The following is an 11,128-nucleotide window of genomic DNA, read 5'->3' on the forward strand; positions in this document are numbered from 1 at the left end:
CTCGAAATGAGCCACAGCCCTTTTCTGTGAGGTGGTTAAATGGGACTGAGGTAACCACATCTATCTTGAGGTAACACAGACAGAAAAGGGAACTGCTGGGGCAGACTTGCCGACTTTCACATTCCCTTCTAATCCTGCGGTTCTTGAGTTCCCAGGCCCCTTCGCACAAATCAGATCCTTGCCTCAGGCAGGTGCCCCTGCCACGGATGAAAAGGCACAACTCGAAGCCTCACAAGAAAACTTTGTGTTTGTTTTCAGTGCACTTCGGGTTAGTATAAAAACACACGGGCAGGAATGGATAGCTAGGCCAAAATGGCTTGCCACTTCTGCACACTCTACCTGCGAAACTCAACTTGGCAGTGTGAAATCTGCAGAAAGAGGAATGAGAAACACTGCTGACAGGAGCACAAGAGGGCCAGCTGCCATGATCAGTGCATCCACCCCACAGAGCAGGGACCCCTCACCCAGCCTCGCGCTGTGCCCGCCCACCAGAGTCACTTGTCGCAGGGTGGGATCTAGGCTCTTCTCTCCTGAGTTTCTCTGAAAGTCATCCTGAGAATTAGGGAGGCTGGGTCCCCCTTTGTCCTCTCTACTGGGCTGCCATAAGCTGTGAGCAATCGAGAGGCCCAGGGAAGAAGCACAAGGAAGCAGGAAAGGTGGATCACTGCTACCCACCAAGATTTGGGGGAGATCTGGAAAAGACTTAAAACGCCAACATGCAGAGCTAGGTATAAGTGGAGAGGAATCTAGGAGGATATTTGTCAAAATATCACAACATGTTATCTTTGGGTAGTGTGTATGTGTGTGTGTTTTGGGGGTCGGGGGGGCTTTTCTTTTTGTTTAACTATATTCTTGAGTTTTCCTAAAATAACATATCTCACTTGAATAGACTTGAAATCTATTTTTAAAAGATTTTTAAAAAACTAAGCCAGTTGGCGGCACAGTGACCTTGCTAACGCTTGCTGGGGTGTGAGATGAGGCAGTTCACTGGGGGTCTTTCAGGAGGTGGTCTGCTTGCCTCACCATGCTGGGGGAGCGGGCTGTAGCCATGTCTTTGGAGGAGCTGCCCTCACGTGTGTGTCCCTAGCACAGTGATCCTGTGTCTGGACAGCTCTGGAGGGGCTGCCCAGGGAGACCCAGATATTGCCTCCCTTCCCTGGAGTTACCCCACTGACCTTCTCAGCCTGGAGACCCAGGGTGAACCGGAAGCTGCTAACAAGGTGCGTGAGGAGAGGGAGGCAGGGGGGCAGCAACCCGGGACAAAGATATGGAGGCGAGCCCTGGGCCAGGGCCAAGTCTGGTGAGGCGCTGGGGTGGCAGTGTACAGAGATCGGAAGTGGGGAGGGGGAAAAAGCAGCAGTCCCCAGGAGGAGATAATAACCTGTCTCAGAAATTCCACTGATGTGTTCCCCTTGTCTACAGTTAGCAAGCAATTCTCAACACTTAAAAAAAAAAAAAATCAAAACCCTATTCTTCCAAAAAGATGTAAGTGTATTTTGAAACCAGAAAAGGTTAAAGAAGGGGAGGGAAGCAGACAGATTTTATGCTCTGATGACAAATGAGATTGCTATTTGTTGAAACCTTCTCCCAAAGCAGAGCGAGATATGCCTGGCTGGAGGAGAGGACATGCTTATTATTAGATGAAAAAGGAAGACGGGGGAGCAAAGGCCCAGGTTAACACAATGAATACATGATAATGGGGAGCTGCCTTCCTGGGCAGGGGCTGGAAATGAGGTACTCGATGGGGAAAGAGATGTGAAATGCTTTCAAGAAATAAAAGATGCTATGCAGATCAGACATGGTGCTATCATTGTGTTTCATCTCTCGGGCTCCTGGGAACTGAAAGAAGACTAAGTTTCAACTTTTAGAATCTATCAGGGTTTTTTTTGTGGGTTTTTTTTGGGGGGGGGGTATGAAATTTATTCTCCTTTCTCATTCTGAAAATACACATTTTCAACCTCCGTATCTTTGGATAACTAATTCTTTAAGCCTGTGCTCCTCAGGTAATAATGTCAATAAATAGTCACCATGCTGGCAAGTGCGGGGAGGGGAAGGGCCTCCGACCAGAACTCAGAGGAGCGGATCTGGATGGCAGGGAGCTGCTGCCAGGTGGGGCAAGCTCCTGTGCTCGGTTACCTCATTCATAAAATAAGGGTAATAATAATATCTTCCTTACAGAGCTGTTCTGAGAATTGCATGAGAAACTACATAAAGTGCTTAGGACAGTGTCAGCCACAAAGTGGAGCCCCCAAAATGTTAGCTGTTACTATTCCAAGAACTATGCACAAATAACCACACACTGGTAGTGACTGGTAAGTGCCAAACTGATGCCAGGCCAAGGGCAAAGTGAGCCAAGTGAGTGCTCAGCTGCGAAGGCCTGGGGAGGCTTCCAGGAGAGGAGGTCCTGCCCCAGCTTTGGGTATGGGGGAGGCAGACTCTCCAACCAACACACCAGTCAGGGTCTGACCATCATGCCAAAGTTACACGCCGAGCATGGAGGGGCGTCCAGGTGAGGGCATGGTTTGGGTTATGAGGATCTAATTGCATTACAAAACAGGGGTCACAAGGCTGCTATGAAGTCGCATCGATGGGGAGTACATGCTGAATGGCAAAGCGCTGCATAAACCCAAGGCATCAGAATGTTTCTTAGTAGCTGCACAGCACCTAATTCAGTGTTATGTTTGAAATAAGCGTTCGATTGACCATTCTATTTTCAGAGAGACCTGCAGTGAAACCTCTCTCAAACCTGACATCCTAGATGAGAAACACCTCTATCCATGAGACAGATAGTATAAGGAAAAAAACTATTTGAAATGCGGTCATCGCAGCCAAAGTCACACCAAATCCTCCCAGCTCCTGCATCCTAAACTCAGAGATCTCCACTCCCACCTAGACAAAACCCAGAAAGAGCTGTGTGGGCATCACAATAGGTCCTTTTCCTTCTTCCCTCTCTTCTCCACACCCCAGAGAGACCCCAGCCAGAGCCCTATGACCAGGGACCACCCTGAGGACTGGAAAATGCCCCTCCCTCTGTGCACCTCTGCCCCTCAGGCAAACACCCGACTTACTTCTTCAGCCACTCCATGATGTCCTCGGCTGTGGACCCATAGTTATCATACTGGAACAGAAACCGTCCTTTCCTGTGAAACGTGGAGAGACAATGTGGGCTCAGCCAGGGATGTGAACGCCATCATGGAGGGGGTGAGCATCAGCAGGGAGGCAGGGGACTTACTCGAAGTAGCAGATGGTGGGGTAGCCACGCACATTGTACTCCTCCTTGATGTTTTCAAATTCTGACGGGTAGATGTTCATCCCGGCCAGTACCTAGGAACAAAGGGAGAACAGACCTGTCCACCCTCTGGCCCGCGGACACCTCACCTTGTCCATGCACCTCCAGCTGTCCGTGAAAAATGATGGGGACGTGATCAATGGGATAAAGCCCTGCACACTGACGTGTGGCCCGGGGCAGCCGGAAAACAAGGCAAGCTAAGCCAGCTGGGAATGATGACCGAGAGCTCTGGGAGAGGCATCTGGGCCCAACTGCTGCCCTCCATACAGGTGTTCTCTTTTACCTGCCCTAGAGGAAGAACCATCCTAGAGCAAAACAAAAAAAAGTTCTGGGGGTTGAGGAAATAATTTGGCCTTGCTACCAAGTTCAAACAGGTCCTAGAGTGGGACCACAACCATCCAGGTACATATGATGCCTTTTCTTTGCCCATGTCAACTAAGGTTATCCTCTACTCCCAAATTAGGGAATCACCACTCGGCCACTTCACAGCATCCTGGGACACCTTCCTGGATACCTCATGGTCTGTCCTCAGTCTGTTCACCTAGGCTTCATGCGTGATGTTCTCAGACCTCACAGCCCTGTGTAGCCATCACCTACAACCTGACTTAACTATCGTCTCTGAAGTCTGAACATATTCTATTGCAGGGGTCCACATATCCAACAACCCCAAGTGGGAAAGAAGTATTTTAGTAGCTGTGTTATTAAACACAGGGCTAAGTTCTAAGAACGGCCCAGAATAGGGTCTCTTAAAATTCCTTTCGTGAAGCAGGAACTTTCCCTAGGGCAGGGTCAGGTGCCCAGAAAGAGGACTTTGAATCTGTTGTCTCAAGAGAATGTAAATAGAGTGGCCAGATACAGGAAGGCTGTTCTACAAAGCAGGGTAGCACAGAGGAGAGGGGAAAGGAAGTTCAAAAATGCCAGTAACAGTTACGGAAGCAGAGAAGAAACTCGGGAAGCTGAATTTTGCTGAATAACGCATAAGAATGCATAGGAAGAGGAAAATGAAAATGGTAGTTCATTGGACAATGAACTAGATTCAGAAGACTTGCTTCCACTTAGGAGTCACGTGACCTTGGGCAAGTTACTCGCCCTCACTGAGGTTACTTGTTTGGAAGATGTGGGTGATGAGACTATCATGAGGCTCTTAAGAGAAGTAAATAAGATGATCCATGTCAGAGATTTTAGCACAAAACTGGTGCTTGATAATCGTCAAGTTCTTATTTCCTACCAAATCTTCCCAGTGATGGGAGCTACCTATGCCTCTGGCAGCTTCATCCCTAGAGGCATCTAAACGTGTCTTTCCAACTGTTTTAAGTACCTTGCACAACGCCGGGCACATAGCAGGCACACAATATATGCTTGCTAAATCACTGGGGTTTTTCCCCCTAACCTATTTTGGGATGTTGCAAAGAATACAGGAAAAATAAGTCCAAAATAGAACTTACTCCAAGCCCTGGAACCCTCTAATAGCCATTCTGTTCATTTCCCCAGACTGATTCTGATTCCGCAGCCTTTCCCAGTAATAACTGTCCACTTTAAAGTTCTTTTTTTATGTCTAATTGATTTCTCTAGTGTCAGTGCACATTCACCACAAGATTAATCTTCCATGTGCTCCTTTCATTACATCACTTCCCTGCACAAAATCTTTCGATTCCACTGAATCTAGGCTAAAGTCTAAGTCCGCACTCAAAGACCATAAGGTCTCTACCTCACTTTTGAATTCGTTCTTACAAAACCTTTAATTGTGCACCTGCTAGGGTCTAGATTTTTTGTTCTCCCCAAAATAGACAGCTTTAAGATTTCTGCACAGGAAGGAAGTTGGACTGTGTGCCATCTAAGGCACCTTGTAGATGGACAATATACCACAGTGGATAGGAAGTGGGCTCAGGGTCAGGATGCTGGGTTTGAATCCTAACTCCTCACTTAGTAGATGCACTTCCTTAAACAAGTCACAGGTGCCTCTGTGCCTCCGTTTCCTCATCTGCAGCTACCTCTTGTGGTTGCCGTAAAGATTAAGAGATAGTACAAGTATCAGCAATGCTCAAAATACATTAGATCTTTTTATTAATACTAGTAGGAGGCTCTGCAATTCTGCTCTCATTTCTAGAACAGACGCTGTGTCCCTACTCTGTGTCCTCTAGTCCCTTTTCTGAGGATGCCCACTCCTCATACCTAGCGACCAACAGAGACTCGTCCATCCATTAAGGCAAATCAAAGCCCACCTTCCTGGGCAGCCTTTCCAAACCACCTTTGCTTGGGATGAACTCTCAATTTTCCGAGTTTCTGTAGCACTTTTGTACTACTCTGAGGACATTTATTAGTTGATGAGATAAATATTTTTTGAACAACTACGTACTAACACTTTTTGGAATTTGTAAAGTTGCATGAGGCAAAAGTGATCTCAACCCACAGAGAAGTTACAGCCACAGAGCCTGACACTGGGCCCCATGTTCCTGGACTGATTAGGTTGGCACGACATGCTCTTCCTCTCGTGTTCAGGCCATGTTGTGACAGGAACAATCACAGAAGTGCCACAAGGCAGGTGACATGTGAGCCAGTTCCCAAAGGAGGGTAAGCTTTCCACAGACGTTCCAGAAAGAGAAAATGGAGGCAAGACTAAACAAGATTCGGCCCAAGAAATGAGGAAAACGGCAGTTTAACTGGACTACAGGACACACATAAAGGAGGAGTAAGAAGAGGCTGGGTGAGTTCACTGAGGCCACTGTGGAAGACTTAACATGCCTAAAAAACCAGGCCTTTATTCAGGAGATGTTGGAGGGCTCTTGAGCGTTTCCCAGCTGTATTTTTTGAAGTATAGAGGCTGGGCTGTAGGGGAACGTTGTGGGTCAGGAAAATAAGTCAGTCTTTGGCAACCACTCTGTGTGGGCTGACCAGGGCCTGACCCAGGATGGTGGGCAGGGAGAGGACTGAGGTTGTCACGGGGACAGATGTATAATGAGCCCTGGCACAGCGGCAGAGGAACCTGGAGTACACAACAGAGTCGTGAAGAAAATCTGGCAGTCTGCCGGGTGGAAAAATTCTAAATTTTATTTTAGACACCCTGCATTTGAGACACATGGAGAAAAATCCAGACCAAGATGTCAAGCAAGCAATCTGACACGTGGTCCTAGAGCTTAGGGACTCAAGGCTCCATGGAGCCATATTATGTGAAGTTATGGAGGTAGATAAAATCACTGAGGGACAGACCATAATGAGACAGGGAGAGTTCAGTGCTAGGTCCTTGCTCCAATTAGCAGGGGACAGACGCTTGATGATTCACTAGACGTCAGTGACAGCAAAAAAGAGGCAGATCTGAGTTTGGAAAATGGCAAAGGCCGTGCATCCCTAACCTGGCCTGGTTTCTGTCTTAATGACATCATCGGGTTGGATACCTCCCCAAGATATCTGTAGAAGAGGAAAATTTCTGATCCTTGCAACAGACATGGCTGGCTGAAAAGGGCTCAAAGATGACACCGATGAAGAGGAGAGAGGAGGTGCTAATTCAGCTGGATGTCGGCAGTAGGGATGGAGCGAGTTTCTGACTTCTGGGGACTATCAGCCCATCTCTGCCCTGTGTGTGAGGAGAGAAAGGAATCCACTCCTCTGGATGCCCTGTTTCTGGGGGGCCATGGCTGCACCTTGTGCCCGGTCCTCCACAGGCCTCCTGCAGTGGATGATGCCCACAGTGGCCAGGAACCACCCCTCTTTACGGAGCTGGGAAAGGGTAAGAACGTCAAAGGGAAGCAAAGATGCTTTCTTAAGAAACTCAGGAGAAAACAGAACAAAATAAGCCCCAAGCAAGAGAAGACAGAAGCAAGGAAATGGGTGCATTCACCCCATACGGATGCCTTATGCTGAGTCCTGCCAAAGCTGGGCTTGACCAGGCACACGAACAATCCCACTGACTCTTCTGTAACATTGTCTAGGGACTTGGGAGGGTCACAATTCCTCTTTCTTGACCGTGGCCCAGGCAGGAGAGGCAAGCATTGTTTTTTCCCCCTTTTTGGAAGCAGCTACCCTTAACACAATTCATCTTCAGGGCTACCCTTGCCAAAGAGCCCAGTGTGAGCCCAGGGCCAAGGGGGAAGGCCTCTGCCCCACAAACGTTCTGCCCACGTTGTCTCTGTCCTTAATAACTGACGCTCTGAATTCCTTTAAGAAGGGAAACATCACTTTCAATGTAAATACAGAGCTTAAAATAAAATGTACCCAGAAATAGTAAGCCATGTACTCATCCGTTCATTTTATCAGCATGAATTGGGTGCCTACTATGAGCTTGGCCTTGTGCTTGATGTCAGCAGTAGGGATGGAGTGAGTAGAGATGGAGTGAGGATGGAGAAACAGACATGATTCAAACAGAGCCCCCGTGCTCAAGAAGCTCACATTTCAGTGAGAAAAATCATGAACAAAGTGACCTAGAACAAAAGCAAAGGTGGGTGGACCTGGCTGTGCATGGCAGGGATGAACTCTGAGGGCTTGTGGGAGGGGCCTGGAGGAATATTGAGTTTGTCAGGTAGATGCAGCATTGGCTGAGAATCTTCCAGAAGTTGACCTGGCACCAAGACCTCGCCTGATTTGAAGGGGCCGGCCAGGTATTTCTGGTGATCTGACTGTACCACAGGAAGTTGAGTGGCCAGTAAAAGGCATATACTGGCCAAGTTGAGCCAAGCAGTTTTCCAAGTGCATGTGGGTGCAGGGAAGGGGAGCACTGTGGGTAATTAAGTCTTTTTCCCCAGTGAAATAATCTTAAAATATGGTGTCTATTGAGGCCCCAAAATGTGAAGTGAAACTTCCCCAGAGTGATGCATGTCTGCCCCATGGCCAAACATCTCCAGGCAAGCTGCTAAAAATTCATTAGTGAGAAACAAGCAGGACCTTGGTATCCCCCAGAATCGAGGTCAAAAGAGGAAGCACTGGTTCTTTGCAACCCAGTCTTGCAGCCACCCAGCAGGGTTGTTGCCATTCCCAGGTGCTGCCACTGAAACTTTTTATATTGACTTTAAACTAGTCACCAACTTAATTGGATTCATAAAAATCGTGATGCAGTTTTAGGACTTAGAACTCCCTTAATGCAACTTTGGCCGGCCCCACTGAGATAGCTTCTCCCAATGACCTTTCATGAAAGGTGGATGGATTTTTCCATGCTCCCTAGAAGAGACAGCAGTTATTTTTCTGTTGCTACCAAAAACAAACAAACAAACAAACAACAACAACAACAAATGAAAAAAATGCGACCAAACAAAAATCCTAAACCTCTGTGGCTCATGGTAAGTGCAAAAATGTACAGACATATGGCACAGAAGAGTCAAGCCCAGTCTAGCCCAGCAGGGTAGGGGACACAGAGATGACCAGGACCATCACTGACAGACCTCAGCCCTGGGTGAAATCTTACTGCTCAGCCTCCCCTCCTCCCTCGATGACCATCCTGGTCACTCCTACTGCTCTGCAGAGGTCTGTTTCCTCACTGGCTCCTTTTCCCTGTCATATCCCCTAAAGGCGGGCACCCTTGAGAAAACCTATCTCCTGTCTGCCCTCCCCCATACAGCCTGCACACTCCTTCAGAGACTGCCTGCACATTCCTCAGGGTTTCAGCTCCCCATCTGGACTGCCTCCTTCTGCTGTGGCTCCCACCGTTCTTCCTGTCTCACAGGAACTGAGGAACCCTGGCAAGCCTGAGCAGAGACTGCCTTGTAAACCTGCTTGTGATCTGGGCCATAACGGGTGTCACCATGCCCCTTTCTTTGCCACTGGGTTCCCCGGCATCAGGAGGCTTGGCCTGCTTTGGAGCCCAGCTCCAGTAATTCTGTACCCCTGATGGCGTGCCCCTTGGCCCCGGCCTCCCAGCAACACCCCATGTGCTTCTTGCTGTTTTCCTGGCTATTTCACCACTGGCCTTTGACAGGCGCCAAACTCTCCTGATCTCAGCAACTCTAAAGAGTTCGCAATGTTCCAACGGGTCTCTGAACCCAATGGCCGGGTCAGCAGGGTCGGCAGCAGTAGGGTAAGAACTTCTTGTGATTTCGAAACCTGCCCTCCCCCCACCTTTCCACCCCTCCTCTGCCATCTCCCTAGGCAAGAGGGAGAAGTCCGGAAGCAGCTAGCTCTGCCTGGCCCATGGTGCCCCACTTACAAAGTGGCCTCGCAGCTGGGTTGCAGCCTTCTGGAAATGCGGCATTATCCTCTTGCACATGCTGCACCCTAGTCACAGGCAGGAGAAAAACCAAACTTGGTTACAGCGGGTGCTGGGCCCTGTGCTCCACCCTCCTTCCCTTCAGGCTGACCTCTAACAATAGACATTTATCCAGCCCCCAAAAGCGTAGGATGGCCCCAGACTCCAGGAACACATAGCACCTGGAGGCAGAGGCCCTGGCCCCCAAAGAGCTTACGATCACAACGGCACGAAACAGGACACAGCCCAGCAATCACTTAATAAATGTGGGACCAACTAAGCAAATGTGACACAGCTGGAAAAGGGCAAAGCACGGAAATATTTAGAGCTGACAATGAGTTCAACAGCAATTCAGGAAACCAGAAGAGATGCCAGGAGAACACCCGCTTTGTGCACAGCTAAAAGCCTCCCCTCACGGCCCAGCCAGGGGCTGCAAATGAACCTGAACCAAATGCCATTGGGAAGAAAAATGTACAACCACAAGTACAACGACTTTTGGGATTTTTGTGCCTCTTTTCCTTCATGAACCGGGATAGTTACACAATGACCGGAGGCAAGCCTGACATGAAAGGTGCTGGCTTTGGCCCCGTGGGAAAAGTGCCAGGCCAGAATCAGAACACCGGGGTTCTCATCTTCCCTCCACTTACTGGATGGCCCTGGACAGGCCACCTCCTTTCTCTGAGCTGCTGCTCCTTCTGGCAAATGAAGGTGGTTGGACCAAAGAGTCTGACATTGCAGGATTCTGTGATGTCTCTGGCTCAATACTCTCTGGGGTCCTGTGGTCCACCACAGTCACACTCCTCTCCTGGAGCGGTGAAGCCCCCCATGGCTTGGGGGGCTAAGGGTCAAGATAGCCAGGCCCCAAACGTCCACTACTACTTTGGAATGACCTTGATTTAGACCCACGCCTTCCCTTCAACCAGAGCAGGCCACACATCAGCACGGATCCTGCAGGACATGGGCACCAGTTTCCTCGGACGTGAGGAATTCTGACATGCCAGGCTGTTACTCTTTCTGACAGCCGCTCTGCTGCAAAACAGGCTTTAGATGCAGCTGAAGGCTACAGGTACCAAAGCCACCTGGAACCCCGTCAGGCTGGATCTCATCTTAACACTGCACAGCGGGGATAGGGCCACGCGGCGGCAGGCTGACAAGCTCTAATCTATGTTTAGCTAATGCCTTGGCAGACTGTGGGCAGAGAAATACAGATCAAAGAGGTGCTCACACCCATCGGGTCAGATACAGACACTGAGGAAATACGAGTAGGTCAAACTCCCCTGGGACCACCCTGAACCTCCCAGCACCAAGTCTACTGGACAAGACTAGATGTAGGATATTTTGACACGAAACTCTCAAAATGCCCATGGCCCCCTCCCCAACATTCCCGCCTGGCAGATAGATGGACACACACACCAGCATAATAAGCCTGGGCTTCGATTCACGCCATTAGTTCAGGCTCAGACTCGCAAGGACTCAGGAGAGCAGGAGCTGTTGTGAGGCCAGCCTGGAGCACGACCCCACGGCACCTGCCCCCAGGAGACAAGATGCGTCTCTCCCCAGCAGCTGTCACCACGGCATGATCCCTGAGAGCGTTGTGAAGGAAGGCATATGACACTTTCCCAGGGACCCCATTCCCACTGTGGGGATTCAGAAGGGAGAACGGAAACAGG

At 49.3% G+C, this 11,128-nt stretch overlaps 1 protein-coding gene across 1 annotated transcript in view; it reads right to left on the reverse strand.

The window, feature by feature from the left end:
• PDIA5 (protein disulfide isomerase family A member 5) overlaps positions 1 to 11,128 on the reverse strand; it is a 74,021-nt gene that overhangs the window by 30,694 nt on the left and 32,199 nt on the right. The window contains exons 8-10 of the mRNA XM_023520447.1: positions 9,420 to 9,487; positions 3,233 to 3,324; positions 3,069 to 3,140 (exon numbers count right to left, since the gene is read on the reverse strand). Coding sequence (XP_023376215.1) covers positions 3,069 to 3,140; positions 3,233 to 3,324; positions 9,420 to 9,487 — 232 coding nt within the window. The remainder of the gene's footprint in view (positions 1 to 3,068; positions 3,141 to 3,232; positions 3,325 to 9,419; positions 9,488 to 11,128) is intronic.

This window comes from Pteropus vampyrus, unplaced genomic scaffold (genome assembly GCF_000151845.1).
Source record: "Pteropus vampyrus isolate Shadow unplaced genomic scaffold, Pvam_2.0 Scaffold1, whole genome shotgun sequence".
Classification (NCBI taxonomy): domain Eukaryota; kingdom Metazoa; phylum Chordata; class Mammalia; order Chiroptera; family Pteropodidae; genus Pteropus; species Pteropus vampyrus.